This window comes from Odocoileus virginianus, chromosome 32 (genome assembly GCF_023699985.2).
Source record: "Odocoileus virginianus isolate 20LAN1187 ecotype Illinois chromosome 32, Ovbor_1.2, whole genome shotgun sequence".
Classification (NCBI taxonomy): domain Eukaryota; kingdom Metazoa; phylum Chordata; class Mammalia; order Artiodactyla; family Cervidae; genus Odocoileus; species Odocoileus virginianus.
In genome coordinates, this window is record NC_069705.1 from 18,788,884 (window position 1) to 18,808,917 (window position 20,034).

General features: G+C 37.6%; 1 protein-coding gene across 2 annotated transcripts in view; it reads right to left on the minus strand.

Moving 5' to 3' along the window:
- Positions 1-20,034, minus strand: part of TNKS (tankyrase) — a 153,473-nt gene that overhangs the window by 99,009 nt on the left and 34,430 nt on the right. Inside the window, exons 3-4 of one of the 2 annotated variants that reach the window (XM_070459943.1) lie at positions 14,753-14,848; positions 12,952-12,987 (exon numbers count right to left, since the gene is read on the minus strand). In XM_070459943.1, coding sequence (XP_070316044.1) covers positions 12,952-12,987; positions 14,753-14,848 — 132 coding nt within the window. The remainder of the gene's footprint in view (positions 1-12,951; positions 12,988-14,752; positions 14,849-20,034) is intronic. The other variant, XM_070459944.1, reaches the window with a different exon arrangement.

Below are 20,034 nucleotides of genomic sequence, written 5' to 3' on the forward strand. Positions count from 1 at the left end.
GAGAATTCCTTTGAAAGTGAAGTTGCTCAGTCGTGTCCGACTCTTGTGACCCCATGGACTGTAGCCCACCAGGCTCCTCAGTCCATGGAATTTTCCATGCAAGAGTACTAGAGTGGGTTGCCATTTCCTTCTCCAGGGGATCTTCCTGACCCAGGGATGGAACCTGGGTCTCCTGCATTGCAAGCAGATGCTTTACTGTCTGAGCCACTAGGGAATTGCCTCTCACCAATTTTTAATATTTTGTCCATGTTTTTTATATCCTCTCTTTCTCCTCTATATCTGTCTCTATGTAGGTACACAGAAGCAATAAGTAATTTTTCTAAACTATTTCAGAAACTTGCAATATATCATGTCTCTTTGTCTTTTATTACTTCACTGTTTATTTCCTAAAAACATGGATATTTTCTTATGTAAGCACTGTACAGTAATTAAAGTCAGGAAATTTAACACTGGTACAATATTTTTATTTAACAGAGAGTACACATTCAAATTTTGTTACTGTTCCAATAATATTCTTTATAGCACTTTCCCCCTCCAGTCCAGGATCATCTATTTTGCATTCAGTTGTCATGTCTCTTTAATCTCTTTTAATTTAAAATAATTCCTCAGCCTTTGTCTTTCCTGACATTGACATTTTTGAAAACTACAGGCCAATTATTCTGTAGAATGCACCTAAATTTGTATTCGTCTAATGTCTCCTGGTGAGATTTAGTTATGCATCCCTGGCTAGAATACAACATGAGAGATGCTGTGTCCTTCTCAGGTATTACATTTGCCAGCACTCAAGGCTTATCTGACTCTCACTGATTATATTAATTTTGCTTCCTTAACAAGTATACTGTCAGATTTCTCTACTGTATAGTTACTGTTTCCCCCCAAGTAATAATCAATCTCTTGGCAGTCATGCTCAGAACCACACAAATACCCTGCTCCTCATTGAGTCTGGTCCCTGAAATTTAGTATCCACTAAGGATTCTTGTCCCAGCCAGTCTGCTACCGTGGCTGCAAATGGGGATTTTCCAGTTCCAACAGTTCAATCCACATTTATCAACGAGCATTCGCACAGTAAGAACTCTCTCTACTTACTTATGATCACTGGATGAACACAGCTCTTCCTATGTTACCTAATGGGTTATAATCCTTTACTCTCACTTATTCTGATAGTCAAATTGTTCTAGATTTGCTCAGTGGGAGCCCCTTCAAGATGTCCTTTTGACATGCCCCTGTGTCCTTTAGACCTGCTTGCATTATTGTTTGAGCACTTCCTTACTTTCCAGCACATTAAGGTATTCCAGGTTCATAATACCTTCCTCAATCTAGTCCTGAAATCAATCTTTTTTTCCTCAAAGAACCCCTAACTCATTTACTCCTAACACACTGACTCAATCTTACAGTACACCTAAAATAGTTTCATAATTATTATATCACATTACTGCGAAACAGCTTAATGGAAGGAATTCAGGGTTTGTTTGAAATTGCTCTTTTTACCCCATTCTTGACTGAGGGCCTGGTGGAATGCCGCAGTCTTACAGCATGGCCATGAACCTGCAACTCGTGAAGCCTTTTCCTCTGTAAAGAGGGGAAAGGGTTAAGAAAAGCACTGTCTCCTAGATCGTCAACACCCTCCCCTTCCAAAGCTTGGCTAAACTGCCCCCTAAGTAAATGGGTATACACAACTTGTTTGCCTCTTCCTAGCAGCTAGCACATGTTCCTTCCTGACATCTGCTTATACAGCATGCTGGAAGGTGTGAAAATGTAGGTGTAAGGCAAACTCTAGTAGAAAACATCAGGCATAAAAGTGGGTATATGTTCAAAGGGGAGGCTTTTCTTTCAGGTTAACTTATATTTTTTGCATCATCATAGCCTGCTCCAGTGCCCTCAGCCTATGAATGAGTAATGTTAGGCAGGCACACTGACACAGCTGCAGTACAGCAGGAAAAGATGGTTTCTACAAAAATTCTACTAGGAAACTCTCCAACACTAACTTGCTTTAATTATGGAGCCTCTCTGATCTGAAATAATTACCAATTACTCCCTTTATTCCACTCAGGGACACCTCATTTTTAAAATAATGAAACCTCACACCATGTGTTCAATGACTGTTTAAAGTTTCAGAAAAATAATTCTCCTACATTAGACCAACTAGGAAAATACTGGCTGCTGGGCTATTCCAGCCTTAGGGCTGAGCCAAAGAATAAATGGAAATAATGAACACCACAGAAAGAAGACCATGGAAGATGGGATTATCTACCACTTACCAACTGATAAAGCAGCAAGCTGTTGATAACTATCACTTCTGGTCACAAGTATTTCAATTGTAAACTCATAATTTTGCTTTTGATTCAGCTAAAAAAGCAAACATATTTCACAGTTACATTCTCTGCAGTATTATGTGACTAGAACTGAGAGTCCAATCATATCCCTCATAACTCACAGTTGCTTAAATTTATGTTTCTGATCAGTAAATAGCTTTAGAAAGATAAGCATGCCATCCAAACTGTCCCTGCTGTTCATGCGGTTACACTCAATGCTTAAATGTTCAGAGTATATATATGAGAATAGACTGATTCCAAATACTATAAGAACCAATCAAAAATAGTTCCAAGACTTCTAGGAAAATGGAGTAGATGTACTTTTCCATACTTTTCTCACTAAGTACACCTTTAAAAACCTGGATATCATATATAAAATACACATAAGAAGACTCTCAATGATGGACAGAAGGCACATTGGCTAAGGACCTTGGTACCCAAGGAAAGACACGGTGGTGAGTTCCCGAGTCCTTTTTGTCCCATATATCCAGACTTTGCAAATATGCAAAAAGGCAAAGTGGTTGTCGGAGGAGGCCTTACAAATAGCTAAGAAGAGACATGAAAGGCAAACAAGAAAAGAAAAGATATATCCATTTGAATGCAGAGTTCCAAAGAATAGCAACGAGATATAAGAAAGCCTTCCTCCGTAATCAATGAAAAGAAAGAGAGGAAAACAATAGAATGGGAAAGACTAGAGATCTCGTCAAGAAAATTAGAGATGCCAAGGGAAAATTTCATGCAAAAATGGCACAATAAAGGACAGAACGGTATGGACCTAACAGAAGCAGAAGGTACTAAGAAAAGGTGGCAAGAATACACAGAAGAACTATACAAAAAAGATCTTAATGACCCAGATAACTATCATAGTGTGATCACTCACTTAGAGCCAGACATCCTGGAATGCGAACTCAAATGGGCCTTAAGAAGCATCACTACGAACAAAGCTAGTGGTGATCTGTATGTCTTTGGAGAAATGTCTGTTTAGTTCTTTGGCCCATTTTTTGATTGGGTCATTTATTTTTCTGGAATTGAGCTGCAGGCATTGCTTGTATAGTTTTGAGATTAATCCTTTGTCTGTTGCTTCATTTGCTATTATCTTCTCCCAATTTGAGGGCTGTCTTTTCACCTTGCTTATAGTTTCCTTTGTTGTGCAAAAGCTTTTAAGTTTCATTAGGTCCCATTTGTTTATTTTTGCTTTTATTTCCAATATTCTGGGAGGTGGGTCATAGAGGATCCTGCTGTGATTCATGTCGGAGAGTGTTTTGCCTATGTTCTCCTCTAGGAGTTTTATAGTTTCTGGTCTTACATTTAGATCTTTAATCCATTTTGAGTTTATTTTTGTGTATGGTGTTAGAAAGTGTTCTAGTTTCATTCTTTTACAAGTGGTTGACCAGTTTTCCCAGCACCACTTGTAAAAGAGGTTGTCTTTTTTCCATTGTATATCCTTGCCTCCTTTGTCAAAGATAAGGTGTCCACAGGTTCGTGGATTTATCTCTGGGCTTTCTATTCTGTTCCATTGATCTATATTTCTGTCTTTGTGCCAGCACCATACTGTCTTGATGACTGTGGCTTTGTAGTAGTCTGAAGTCAGGCAGGTTGATTCCTCCAGTTCCATTCTTCTTTCTCAAGATTGCTTTGGCTATTCGAGGTTTTTTGTATTTCCATACAAATTGTGAAATTATTTGTTCTAGTTCTGTGAAGAATACCGTTGGTAGCTTGATAGGGATTGCATTGAATCTATAGATTGCTTTGGGTAGTATAGTCATTTTGACAATATTGATTCTTCCAATTCATGAACAGACCTTTCTCCAAAGAAGACATACAGATGGCTAACAAACACATGAAAAGATGCTCAACATCACTCATTATCAGAGAAATGCAAATCAAAACCACAATGAGGTACCATTACACGCCAGTCAGGATGGCTGCTATCCAAAAGTCTACAAGCAATAAATGCTGGAGAGGGTGTGGAGAAAAGGGAACCCTCTTACACTGTTGGTGGGAATGCAAATTAGTACAGCCACTATGGAAAACAGTGTGGAGATTTCTTAAAAAGCTGGAAATAGAACTGCCATATGACCTAGCAATCCCACTTCTGGGCATACACACCGAGGAAACCAGATCTGAAAGAGACACATGCACCCCAATGTTCATCTCAGCACTGTTTATAATAGCCAGGACATGGAAGCAACCTAGATGCCCATCAGCAGACGAATGGTTGAGGAAGCTGTGGTACATATACACCATGGAATATTACTCACCCATTAAAAAGAATTCATTTGAATCAGTTCTAATGAGATGGATGAAACTGGAGCCCATTATACAGAGTTAAGTAAGCCAGAAAGATAAAGACCAATACAGTATACTAACGCATATATATGGAATTTAGAAAGATGGTAACGATAACCCTATATGCAAAACAGAAGAAGAGACTCAGATGTATAGAACAGACTTGTGGACTCTGGGAGAAGGCGAGGGTGGGATGTTTCAAGAGAACAGCATCAAAACATGTATATTATCTAGGGTGAAACAGATCACCAGCCCAGGTTGGATGCATGAGACAAGTGCTCGGGCCTGGTGCACTGGGAAGACCCAGAGGAATCGGGTGGGGAGGGAGGTGGGAGGGGGGATCAGGATGGGGAACACATGTAACTCCATGACTGATTCATGTCAATGTATGACAAGACCCACTTCAATATTGTAAAGTAATTAGCCTCCAACTAATAAAAATAAATGAAAAAAATAAAAAATAAAAAAAGTAAAAAAACAAAAAACTCAACATTCAGAAAACTGGAAAAAAAAAAAAAAAAAACTTGCTCAAAGAAAGGCAAGGCCAAAGAATGTTCAAACTACCGCACAATTGCATTCATCTCACACGCTAGCAAAATAATACTCAAAATTCTCCAAGCTAGGCTTCAACAGTACATGAACTGAGAACTTCAAGATGTTCAAGCTGGATTTAGAAAAGGCGGAAGAAACAGAGATCAAATTGCCAACGTCCGTTGGATCATAGAAAAAGCAAGAGAGTTCCAGAAAAACATCTACTTCTCTTTTACTGACTAGGCCCAAGTCTTTGGCTGTGTGGATCACAACAAACTGTGGAAAATTCTTAAAAGAGATGAGAATACCAGACCACCTTACCTGCCTTCTGAGAAATATGTGTGTAGATTAAGAAGCAACACTTAGAACCAGACATGGAACAAACTGGTTCAAAATTGGGAAAGTAGTACGTCAAGGCTGTATACTGACATCATGTGAAATGCCAGACTGGAAGAAACACAAGCTGGAATTAAGATTGCCAGGAGAAATATCAATAACCTCATATATGCAGATGACATCACCCTTATGGCAGAAAGTGAATAGGAACTAAAGAGCCTCTAGATGAAAGTGAAAGAGGAGAGTGAAGGCTTGCCTGTCCATCACCAACTCCCGGAGCTTGCTCAAATTCATGTCCACCCAGTCAGTGATGCCATCTAACCATCTCATCCTCTGTCGTCCCCTGCCTTCAATCTTTCCCAGCATCGGGGTCTTTTCCAATGAGTCAGCTTCTCACATCAGGTGACCAAAGTACTGGAGCTTCAGCTTCAGCATCAGTCCTTCCAATGAATATTCAGGACTGATTTCCTTTATGATTGACTGGTTTGATCTCCTTGCTGTCTAAGAGACTCTCAAGATTCTTCTCCAACACCACAGTTCAATAGCATCGATTCTTCAGCCCTCAGCTTGCTATGTCCAACTCTCCATCTCTGGTGATGGACAGGCAAGCCTGGCGTGCTGCAGTCCACGGGGTCGCAAAGAGTCGGACATGACTGAGTGACTGAACTGATACAGACCTTAAGAACTGAAGAAGCTAGCAACTCAGAAAACGCCATTACGTCCAGACAAACAAAAGCCTGTTCTCTCAAACCAAAGGACCAAGACAGGTACAGTCCAGCATGACAGTAAACCTTTAGACAATAATTGCCTCTTCGAGTCAAATACTATAAAAATAAATAAAGAGGCAAGTAAAAAATCACACCTCAAAACAAAACCAAAAAACACTGTAGCTCCACCCCTACTCATGAAGCAAAGACCTTGGGATTAGCCTAAATCTGCAAGCTCATTAGGAACCAAGATTTCATCTTTGCCAGGTAATAATTAGCCCCTCCTCACCACAATGTTGGTGGAGACAACAAACTTCCATAGATTTTCACTACAGCCCAACTGTAATGAAGTCACTGCTCCTTTCCTCCTGTGATCCCAGTCAAGGCCATATGGGGAAAAAAGTCAGCAAGGATAGAGTAGAACTCAACAACACTATCAATCAATAGGATGGAACAGACATTTATAAAACACTTCATCCAGCAACAACCAGAACACATTTTTTTTACATGCCCATTGAACATATAGCAAAAGAGACTACATTCTAGGCCATAAAACAAAAAATTTTTAATGAGAAGAATTGAAAACGTAACAAGTGTTGTCCAATCACAATGGAATCAAACGAGAAGGTATATTAAAAAGATTATAAAAAATCTCCAAAACTTAAGATTCTAAGCAACATACATCTACTAAATATCTTTGGGCTAAAGAGAAAGTCTTAGGGAATTAAAAACTAATACTCTGAACTAAATGAAAATGAAAATACAAAATTTGTGGGACACAGTCACCGTAGTACTTAGAGGGAAATTTATGACACATTAGAAAAGATGAAAAATTGCAAATCAGTTTTCTAAACACCTCAAGAGCCTAGAAAAACTGTGAAAAAAGCCCAAAGTAAGCAGAAGGAAATAATAAACATAAGGACAGAAATCTATATAATGGAAAAGAGGAAGAAAATCAATGAAAAAATGACTAGGTTCTTTGAAAAAGGTCAAAAAACTTAAGGAACTTCTAAGCCACATTAATAACACAGAAAACACAGGGACCTCCCTGGGGGTCCAGTGGTTAAGACTCTGCCTTCCAATTCAGTGGGTGTGGGTTCAATCCCTGCTGGGGGAGGCTAAGAGCCTACATGCTTTGTCACCAAACAAACGAAAAGCCCCATAAAACAGAAGCAATGTTGGAACAAATTCAACAGAGAATTAGAAAACAAAAAGAGAAAGCACAAATTACCTATTATCAGGAATGAAACAGAGGATAACACTATATATCTTAAAGACATTAAAAATTGTCTAACAAAGGAAAGATCCGTCTAGTCAAGGCCATGGTTTTTCCAGCGGTCATGTATGGATGTGAGAGTTGGACTGTGAAGAAATCTGAGCACCGAAAAATTGATGCTTTTGAACTATGATGTTGGAGAAGACTCTTGAGAGTCCCTTGGACTGCAAGGAGATCCAACCAGTCCATCCTAAAGGAGATCAGTCCTGGGTGTTCACTGGAAGGACTGATGCTGAAGCTGAAACTCCAATACTTTGGCCACTTCATGCAAAGAGCTGACTCATTGGAAAAGACCCTGATGCTGGGAGGGATTGGGGGCAGGAGGAGAAGGGGACGACAGAGGATGAGATGGCTGGATGGCATCAACCAACTCGATGGGCATGAGTTTGAGTAAGCTCCGGGAGTTGGTGATGGACAAGGAGGCCTGGCATGCTGCGATTGATGGGGTCGCAAAGAGTCAGACACGACTGAGCAACTGAACTGAACTGAACGGAACAAAGGAAAACTACAATCAACTCTATATACAGAAATCTGACAGCTTAGATGAAATTCCTTGAAAGGTAGAAGCTACTGAACTCACACCAGGAAAAAATATATAACCTAGTTAACCCTGTATCAATTAGAGATAAAGAATTAATAGTAATCTTCTAAAAGAGAAAGTACCAAGCCCAGATGGTTTCACTGGTGAACTCAACCAAACATTTATTAAAAACAAAAACAAAAACCTCTTTCAGAAAACAATCTCATCCAGAAAATAAGAGCAGATAGTTGTTGTTCAGTCGCTTAATCACGTCGACTCTTTGCAACCCCATGGGTGGCATTATGGCAGACTTCCCTGCCCTCCACTATCTCCCAGAGTTTGCTCAAACTCATTTCCATTGAGTCAATGATGCCATCCAACTATCTCATCCTCTGTCACCCCCTTCTCCTTTTGCCTCAATCTTTTCCAGCATCGGGGTCTTCTCCAATGAGTTGGCTCTTCACATCAGGTGGCCAAAGTATAGAACACTTCCTAATTCATTCTATGAAGCCAGCATTACCCTAATACCAAAATAGATAAAGGTATTACAAGTAGGGAAAACTACAGAAGAATATCTCTGGTGATGGAAATGTTTTGTAGTCTTGAGTGCATCAATGCTGTGATACCATACCAGTCTCACTAGACATTATTGTTTCACTAAGTGAAAGCAATGCAGAGGGTACAGGGAACCTCCCTATATAATTTCTTACAATCGCATATGAATCTATAATTATGTCAAAATAAAAGTTTAATAAAAATTGCAAAGAATAGAGTTATTAACCCTTATAATACTAAAGTATTAATGAATTCAAATGTCACATGTGCTATTTAAGAAAGCAAATGTTAACAGTAATTATTATAAGAATTTTTTAAAAGAACCATTTAAAATAGCAATTTGATTGTAGTTGAGGTATTAATACAAAATGCAGTGAGCACTCTATAAGATTGCTTCAGTTTATTGTGGGAAATGACAGTTGCTCTCAGGGTACACACTAACAAGTTATTATGCTTTACAAACAGGTAATTTTTGATGAGCTGAAAGATAGTGCTGGTTTTAATGATGCAGGCCTGCTGGCTTTAACTACACAAAAGGCTGATAGGAAGAGAGTGAAATACTAGAATTCTGGGTTATTTAAACAGAAAGTTTCTATTCTCTTCCACTCCATGCATTTATGTCTGTTGTTGTGTTGTTTAGTCACCAAGTTGTGTCTGACTCTTGCAACCCCATGGACTGGAGCCTGCTAGGCTCCTTTCTTCATAGAGTTTCCAGGCAAGAATACTAGAGTGGGTTGCCATCTCCTTCTCCAAAGAATCTTCCAGACCCAAGGATTGAACCTGCATCTCCCACGTCTCCCATATTGGCAGGCAGATTCTTTACTATTGAGCCACCTGGGAAATTCATATTTCTGTCTAACGGCCTATAACTCATATAAGGCTTACACACTTACATTACTTGAGTTGCTTCTTAAGTATGAATAGCTCAAACATTTTGATTATTAGATCTTTCCTTAGAGATTCTAAATATTGTTGTCTTAATATTTCAAATGAATGTTGAATTCAAGCCTACTGCCTAGAGAGCAAAGACTTAAGAAGAACAATTATAATGTTGGATAAATCAATTTACTATCCAAATAATTTATTATTAATTTATTATTTTTATTAATTATTATCCAAATAATTAACATTTTATAATAATACAATGATAAATCTTGCAGGCAATATTAATCAGGTAAATCTTGTCTTCAATCATGGGAGACATAGTAAAAATGTACTACAAATGAAAGGTGATAGGCTACACCATAGTACAGGTGACGTGCAAAACAGATAATTAACAGAACAACGACCAAAGAAGAGTAAAAATGAGGCCCTGCCTTGACATCTGGAATTCTGATGTGACAGCTGCAGGAAGTTTGATCTTTCCAGAACTGAAATATTCTCAATCAAAGGAACTATCCAAGAATTCTGATAAAAGGCTCAGTACATATCTTACCCATCAGGTATATACTGATTAAAAAAACGGAAAAAACTTTAATGCATTATGTTTTAAGAGGTGTACATGACTATAAGCAACTCAAAATAATTTTTAAGAAGCAGAAAATTTAATAATCAGACCCTAGATATACTTGTTTATTCAATAGTTTCACATACTCATCCAAGTCCTGGGCACAGTGGAGTCAGCAAGACAGACAAAAGCCCAAATTCTTGTGAAGCTTTCATTCTATTGGGGCAAAAAAATAATAACAAACTAACACAATTTCGGACACTGTAAAGAAAATACAATAATAAATCCATAAGGGAACTAAAGTAAGCTAACGGGATTGAGGACAAGAAGCCTTCTCTGAGCAGTAAACGTATGAGTGGAGATCTGACTGATAACCCATGTGAAGCTCTGGGCCAGTTGTTCCAGTTTTAGTAAAGAGCTTGCGTTGGTCCAGACACCAAAATGCGCTTCATGGGTTGAGCAACAGCAAGCATCCCGCTGCAGCTGAAGCAGAGAGCTCAAGGGAGAACACAGAAGAAGACAAGATCGGAGATGTGCAAGGAAGGGGTCAGACCATGGAAGGCTATGGTTAGAGTCTAGATTTTATTCTGTGGTAATGAGAGTATATTAATGAAGTTTCTAATCACAGCACTGATTCATGCTTTAGAAAACTCACTCCAGCTATAGTGGATGCAGAGAGACCCATTACGAAGCTACTGCTGTCAGGAAAGAAAGATGATGAAAAGCAAGTACTAAGGCTTAGGGCAGGGAAGCTGGTAAGAAACGGTTGGCTTGAGGATTTGAAAGTATGGTAGACCTGAACCACTGATAGGTTGGTTTTGAAATGTGAGAAAAAGAAAGGAATCCTAAATTTTTGCTTAACTAAAACCTAGCAATCAAACCTACAGGGTTCAGATCATTTTAAGTATTCACTGATCATGCTGAAGGTTTTCATTTTATCTGAAAAGCAGGAGGAAGCAGTGGAGTAGAGTAACGACAACACAAAAAAGAGACAGGATTCCAGATAAATTTTGTTGATTTAGCACACCAGGCTCAGCAAGCTAAAACAGTAAGACCCCTCAATGTTGCCTTTAGACTGAGCCACAGTTGTTTTCTTCTAAAAAGGGAGTCAAAAGCAAGCCCATCAATCATAGATTAGAATCGCCTCAGAAATGCAATAAATCCAGATTAAAGTTTATTCTTGAGACACCCTGGTGCAAACATATCCCTCTTCCTTATTCCCCTACCTCTAAATCTACTAGGAAACTTCTGGGACAAATTACCTTGGCAACCCCGTGATCACCTAAACTCACTGCTACATCCCTGTCATCCTTGGTTCTGCCAACCGTAACTCTCCTTTGGCCATCTAGCCTTTCCCAAACTCTCAGCCTCAATCTGCTGTCACTTCTTGTTATGACCCAACTTTCCATTCTGCCCCACAGAATCCCCTTTACATGATTAACCAACACTCCTACATCTTTATCCTCTTCAATGAATACTCCCTTTATCACCCACCTTCAATTTACATGTAGCTCTCTCAAAATAATACCACATACAGTGCAGTCCTTTAAAAAGGAAGTCTCTCATTCACCAAATTCTCTATTTCATTCAGAAATAGAGACGTGTGTGGATGCTAAAACTGAATATGGTAAAGAAGATAATGCCAATGAAACTGATAAAATAACTCTAAATTCATAAGAAAGAATAAAGGATGAAAACAACCTACCTAAATGGTAAATACTAGACGATTAGCTCAAAAAACTAAAATGTATCCATAGAAGGATACCATGAAGTTCTTTATAAATTCATGTTGTGGAAGAATACTTAGCACCTTCTGGGGATATTCATATAACTCAATTTTTAAAAAAGATTATTAAGCAATATATAATGTATAAGGCTGATTTCATTAAAGAGAAAGAAGAATGTGGGGTGTGCGTGCTAAGAAAAAAATGTTATAAATAAAATATACCAAAATGTTCTCTCTAGGTGGCAGAATAATGAGCAATTTTTTTCTTTTTTGTACTTTCCCTATTTCCCCCAATTTCTAAATGAATATATTTATATACCTAGGAACAAAGGTCAAAATAAATAAGTTTTTAAAAATTCATCATCTTAACACACTGAAACTGCTCCTCAATGAAATTTACACAGGCTTGTTTAAACTTTTCCTATCCTTGTTTCTTAAAAAACAAAAAAAAACAAACAAAACCATCTCCAAGTCCTTCAGTTGACTGCCCAGAACTTCAGACTTATAAACAAAAAACAAAAACCCCTCAAGATCTCTTCTAAGCATATCAGTCACTTAACATAATAATTCAACAAAGAGTTTAATGAGTTTTTCCAATTAATTATTCTCTTAAAAATGCCTAAATGACTAGCCAAAGCAAATGGCTATATGCTGGGGTCCCTTAGCTGTAAAACCAGAAATATGTTGTTGTTTTACACAGCTCTGCAAAAACCCATGCATTCTTTATACAGAAGAGGGTATTAGTCATTTACATATTTAAAATATTCAGTAAAAGGGATTTTCACTTTGATAATTTCTTTTAAAGATTATACATATACCTATACTCAATTTTGGCTAATGCACAAAAACAGTAAAATAAAAAATACTGGAAAGTCATCTTTGGTAATTAAATTCCCAAAGAGGAAAAAAATTAAGAACAGAAACTTCACCCTCAAGGTAAGTAATGGTACTACAACTATATCTGGCATAAAAATAATGACACATCATCCAGAATAATCTCTAATAACTCTAAATTAGGGCTTCCCTTTCAAAAGATTCTCTTTTTGTCAGTGCTCAATCTTTTAAATTTAACTTTGCAAATATTACTTCCACCATAATTCCATCAAAAGAACTGCTTAGAAGAGAACCTGCATGGGCAGAAACACATTGTAGAATATATTTCATTGCATTATATAACACAAATGTGTAAATATCATTAGCGTATATTTTCCACAAACATTTTCCACTAGAATGTTTTTCTTATAAATCATACCTGAAAAGTTGTATATCATTTCCAAGAGAGCATATTCTTGAAAAAAACAATTAATGAGCTCAGTATTACGACCAAGAATTTAATACTTTCCTACTAAGCAAAATACAGGCTAGATGCTTTACAAGTGAAGTTTAACAGTTTCCCTCCAGGAAATCTTTGGGGTCTATGAGTTATTCTGCCAAATTTCTTTCCCAAACTAACAACAGGCAATATAATCTCCCATGAAATTCATTTCTAATTAGAATATAGCTTCTTGTTGTTAATAACATATCCAAACTTTGTCTTTTAAAAAAAGTGAAAAGTGGATCTAAGCAGCGCTGCAGTAAATGAACAACTGAACGATCTGACACAGGGACAAGGCAGGTGCTGAGGGCTGAAGAGAAGCAAAGGTCAGGGGGAGGACACAGGCGGAGACCGCCTTGGCCAGCTTTTATAACACCCCTCGCTTGCTGTGAGTGCCATTTCTCCTTTGGTCGGAGACCACTTCAAGGCTGCAACTGCTGCCCAGGGCTTTGTTAAATGGAAAAACTGAAAGGCTGTGGAACCTAAACAGCAGACCTGAGGCTAGAGACTTTCATTTCATTATTTAAAACTTCATAATTACATTAAAATTTTTTCTTATCTACTCTGGTTTAAAATAGCTTCATCCCTCTAGTGTATGTTATCTTGATTCAGCAACTGAATCACCTAACCTTTTATTAATTTAGATAAATCAGATAACTCAGATTTAGCAGAGATTATATGAATTTTAACACTGAGGGAAGTTGTCTTTCTATGCAGAGTAATTAAGCAAAAGTCCAAATATTTTTAAACCTTTCTGTATATAGATATTTTTCATTCATGTCAGGGACTTTGTTAATAATGGACTCTAAATTTAAAAGTGAATACAAGATTTATTTTTCTCAAGCTTGGACAAATTTAAAAGGAAGCTAAAAGTCATTTACTTTCATGCAACCTAAAACAATACTGTTAGCACTGCAGTGACTAAGAGGCTCCAAATTACAAAGGTCAGTTAAGTAAAAGGCAAAGGCAGCAGAACTCAGACGCTAAGAATAAAAACAAAAATAGACCCAACACAGCATTTTGCGAATGAAGATCAATGAAAATGGTTGCTCAATATCACATCACTCACAGCATTATTTCCTATGTTATTATTGAGAGCCTCTCTATTCCAGCATTTCTTCTTTGCTGTTCTTGACATCTGCCTTAATAAAACCAATACTTAAGCCCAAATTTTTATTATCTGAAGTAAAAAGGCAATGCATGGCCTCAGTTAAAAAGTACTTACTTAGTTATCATGGGGAGAAGATAATGATAAAAATATAAATAGAGTGGCAAGGGAGGAGCAGCACCACATTTTATTTAACTACTGACCTCAGCAATGAGGCAGCAGGTTGTTTTTCTGATCAAAACTACTTTTATAAAGTAACACAAATGCCCTTGCTTGCTCCATAGTGAAGGTCTCCACAAGAATTAACTGAGAAGATGAAGTACAGGAAATGAGGATCTAAACCATAAAAAAAAGAAAGTCTAAAATATGAATAATTATGTTTTCATTTCATGCTGTAATTCTCAGAAATTCTAAGCAGAATAAGCAATCCTATTGCTTCTGCTGTGACAGCATAGCAATTAAGGTTAACAGTTAATATAACAAATAAATAATAAAGTAGAGGTAATGGCATATATATTTCTTGCACTTTTATGTTTAGGAAAACAAAATAAAATTCAGAGCATAACGGTTTTATACAAGCAAGCTGATATAGCTAGTAGATAGGATAACTGGGCAGCTCTGTCTCCTTACCTGTAAGGACGGCTTTGGCTGAAGGATCTGCCAGGTCCAGGGCTGACTTCCCATCGGTGTTCCGAATGTTTGGATCAGCTCCGTGCTGCAGCAGCACTGTGCAGGGAAAGCAGAAACAGTATCTTACCTCGGGGATACAAAGATTATTTACTGGTAAGTGTCTCCTCGGCATGGTGTAGGCATAAACATACATTGCACAATTTTTTTTCTCTTTCAAGAAAAAAAAGCAAAGGAAGAAAAAGCAAGAAAGGAGGAAAAAAAGCACTGCAGCAAAGGCTCCTCTCTAGAGTACAGCGAAGTTGGCAACTTGTGGTACAGTATTCTCACGTGACTGAACATCATAAACATGAAACTAGAGAAATCTTGCCACAGACAGTTTGGGTTTGCCTCCTTCGGGCGGCAGGATGGGGAGCTGTGTGCTCGCTGCCTCGCACTGGGAAATTGCTCGCAGTGAGCTGCCCTGTCTTTCCTACACTGTGGCTGCTTGTTGCTGCTGCTGCTTCACTGCTGAACTTCCCACCGCTTCCTTGCCTCAGAACGGCTGTAATACTGGGTAAGCCTTTTAGTGCTCACCACTTACATACGTGAAAACTCACCAGAACACACTGGCTGGCTTCCAGGAAGTTTACCAGACACAGCAATGCATGCAACTCAGGTTCCCTGCAGCCAAGCTGCAGGAAACAACTGCCTTCCACAATAATTCTGGCAGTCAAAAATTTTTAGAATCAGAAATTCGATCACTATAATATATGCTGAGGAATGAATGTTACACATGCTATTATGGGTAAAAAGTAACTACAGAGAATTTTGAGAAGTGTAGGCTTCCAAAAGAAAGAATCACTGTTTAATTATTAATTCAAAAGATTTCAAATACATCTGGTATGTGTGTGTATAGGGATGTTCAATCACAAGGTATTCTAACAGTTCAAACTTAACGCAAGATTCTGTGTACTCCTGGAGAGAACAGGAGTTACTACCATTTACCAACATTTTATAGGATAAATTTAAAACAAAGTAGAAATATTCAATTCAGATAAATGGTTAAAGACATTATATAATGACTGTTGTGTGTCCCAGATTTTCATTCATTAATAGTCTCATGCTAAAGTACATACAATCTTTTGGAATACTGGGAACGCAATCCTTATATATTACTAAGTAATCCTGCTGTTTATAAGGCTTTTCCATTCGCTTTAAAGCACAAGCCACTTAGTCAACGGCTTTACTGTAAGGTACAAAGGAACAGCCTTATCTAGATTTGGGAGGCAGCTGCTAGGACAACAGACACCAGCATCTCTTGCACTAAACCCTGGGTACTTTCAGATCTGGGGTAATAACAACTAGCCATGGCTTGAAAAGATGCAGTGAGATTTTGTCAAGACTGTCTATAATATCTCATTCTTGATTGTAAGCAATGAACATAATTCATTTCCATATGTTTTATAAAGTGACAAGAGCTAAGTAGCACAAAATAGCAAGTACCATAATATCAAACATCATAATATCAAACTGCAATTATTCTTTCATCATATAATGAATAAGCTTTCACTGCAATTATGTAATTTTTTATTCCAAGAAATCCCAACATGAAGATTTGGCTTGTAATCGGTCTATATCATGAAGTAGGCTCATGTAACAAATGTAAAGATGACAGTTATTGCTCTGTCTTTAGTTGTTGAGTGATCACATGCAAAGGGTAGGAAAAGAGAAATAACAGCTACCATGAAAAGCTCAGTTGTTTTTTTTTTATTGCTTACTTAGAGAACTTAAGAACTTGCTTTACACAAGAAGTAAAGAAATATGTTAGTTTAACAAGCCTTGACGATAGTATGATGGGAGCTTTGACTCTGCAGTTTAATGAGTGGCAGAGGCAAAACACTGAAAACCTTACTGATCCTCCAAAAGTCACCTAAAGCCTCAACCTTAGCTGTTGTATCTTTGCTGTCTGCAACAGAAATCTGCCCTTACAGTTTAGCTGCAGTTTTGTTTTGTTTTAGCTCACTTTTAAAGGATTAATCTTTTCACTAGAAATATCTGTTTTCTTAACATTTTTGAGTCAGATGCATTTCATTCACTGGACTTGCACACACAGAAATATCACTGCAGAGTTATGTAGCAACAGGGAAGAAGCTGGATTTTCCAAGCCACATGCTGATAATAAATTTCAAATATCAAACCATTTAAATTGACCAGATATGGGTAAAAAACTCACAATATTGAGTAGAGTTAAGAGCTTTAGGAACAATAAAGGTATCTATAACTGGTATAGAAAAGATCTAAACTTACCTAAGGTTTTAGAAAAGGACAGCACCGAGGAGATTAAATGAGAACAGAAAATGGCAGCAAAAGTACTAAGCACAGAGACTGATAATACATATCAGCTAATAATAATATGTAAAGCACATTTTAAAATGTATTTGTACTCTCAACTCTAGCACTAACTACTAATTCTATGCTTTGTTCTAGAGCCAAACCTTCAGATTTTAACTTTTTCTGTAAAGGCCCAGAGAGAAAATATATTATGCTTTATAGATCATATGGTCTCTGTCCCAACTACTCAGCCTTGCCTCAACTCCATCATTATACAGGAAAAGCAGTCGCAGACAATACTTATAGGATGTGTGTGGCTCTATTCCAATAAAACTTCATTAAAATTTGAATTTTATATAATTTTCATGTATAAGGAAATTTACTATTATGGTGAATTTTAAGAAAGCACTTAAAAACAATTCTTAGCTTAAACGTGTCATAGCTCAGCCATGTCCGACTCTTTGTGACCCCATGGACTGTAGCCGACCAGTCTCTTCCGTTCATGGGATTTTCCAGGTAAGAGTACTGGGTTGCCATTTCCTTCTCCAGGGGATCTTTCCGACCCAGGGATTGAACCTGGGTCTCCCACACTGCAGGCAGACGCTTTACCCTCTAAGCCACCAGGGAAGCCCCTGGTGTCTTAGCTTAAAGAACATATCAAAAAAAAGGATGATCATGGCCCGTAGTCATAGTTTGCCAACTTTGACCTTGGGCAGTAACAGATAAAGTGTGGGCAGGGACAGACCAAGTGCGGTCTATGGACTGTTCTAGTCCCAGAATTCTCCGTAATCGACATTGAGATAACCACAAAAAGTAAGAAGCATTTATAACTGTGTATGTCATGTAAAAATTACTTTTTCCAGTACTTGGTCTTTATTGTAGTTTAAAAAATTATTGGCCTGCCATTCATTGAGGAAGGAAAAAAACTGGTCCCCAACCACAGCTTGAGGAGCACAACTTAGACAACTACCAGGTCTACAAAGTGAAGGAGCTGGATTGTGCGGTCCTTAGTCACTCAGTCGTGTCCAACTTTTTCTGACCCCATGGACCCCATGCGACCCCACCATGGCTCCTGTGCCCATGGGATTCCCAGGCAAGAATACTGGAGTGGGTTGCCATGCCCTCGTCCAGGGGATCTTCCCAACCCAGGGATCGAACCCAGGTCTCCCGCATTGCAGATGGCTTCTTTACCATCTGAGCCACCAGGGAAGCCCTAGAGAGATGACTTCCAGGTATGGAGAATGGTCTTAGGGACTCCCTGTGGCTCAGACAGTAAAGAATCCACCTGCAATGCAGAACACTCAGGTTCGATCCCTAGGTTAGGGAAGATTCCCAGGAGAAGGGAATAGCTACCTACGCCAGTATTCTTGCCTGGAGAATTCCATGGACAGAGGAGCCTGGGGGATTACAGTCTATGGGGCTGCAAAGAGTTGGACATTAACGAGGGACTAACATTTTCTTTGTTCAGAATGGTATCAAATCCCTGATGATGTTTTCTACACTACAGTCTAAGCATTAATATCTAAAATCTTAAAAAAGAATTGTCTCAAATAGACCTTTTTCCTCTCTTGCTTTAAGTCAAAGAAAAAAGGAAGATTTATTTATCCTAACACTATCTAACAAAAACAAAACTAAAAGTTGAGACTATAGATCAATGAAAGTTGTAGGGTACAAAGAAAAAAGTCAACTTCTCGAGCAGTTGCTCAAGTCAAATTTCTGTTTCACATTATTCTCCATGAAGACTTGTGTGGCACTATTTTCTAATACCAGAAGAACAGCACATACACAGGGCAAAGATAACAACCATGCCTTTCAAGAATGTCAGTCTGTACTTGAAGTGGTGACAAGTAGGACTCTCAATGCTAAAGGCTTCAAAATTTGCTTTCAAAGTTCTGTGCTACCAAAAGGAATAATGAAATATGACTACAGATAAATAATACAATAAGAAATTCATTTTGTAATAGATTCTTCTTCAAAAGTAGCACATATGTCTGAAGAAAGTCCCCCAAATACACAATCAATACACAAAATAAGGTTTGAAGGAAAACCAGGAAACTAAGATCTGAATGATATTCAGTATGCAAATCTGAGACTCCTGGAGACATTCAAAATCTCTTTACAATATCTTTAACCAATTAGGGCATTATCAAACCTCAAATCCCAAATGACTAGGCTGTACATCTCAAATTCATTTATCTCCTTTGGAAATTAGAGAAGTGGAGAAAATATAGCAGCTAGCATACATAATAACAGGGAGTTAAAACTAAGGTAAGATCCCAGTATTCAAAATGACATTCTCAAAAGAGCTATGGCAGAAAGGACATGTGATTTTCCTATTTCTGGGGCAAATGTTCAACTATAGTAAACCAGATTCAGAGAGCATGCCTTCAGCCGGTGACCAATGAAGCAAAGATAGAAATGGACTCATTTAATTCCTCAAAACTTTAATTCTTCCAAACAAAAAGAAATATTTTTACATATATGCAAAAAAGTCTCATCAAATTCCTAGAAAAAATATGAAATGCTATAATGGTAAATTATATTTAAGTACAGGCATTAATAAATGATTTAAGAAGACAGAAGAAATAGAAGCAATATGAATTTTCCAAGCTAAAAATGCAGCAAGGCTTTTAGGTAAATTATGAAAAACCATTTGTATAGTTTTCACTTTTAATGGCAGAAATTCACCTATTAAACGATGGTGAATTCCTTGTTATGTGAATTTTAGAGCTACATTAAGGATCTAAAACTATTCATTACAATGAACAGATATTTAATTTTAAAAGAAGCTATGTTTATGTTGAAATGTTTTACAAGTATTTCAATATCATCTTACTCTCTTAAGAGTACAGAGATACTTATTTGACTGAGTATCTAAAATTAAATCATACAAAGCATTAAGTTTATTAGATTTTTCAGCAAATAAAAAATTTAAAATTTTAAAGCAAAATACTATGGAACCAAATTTTAAC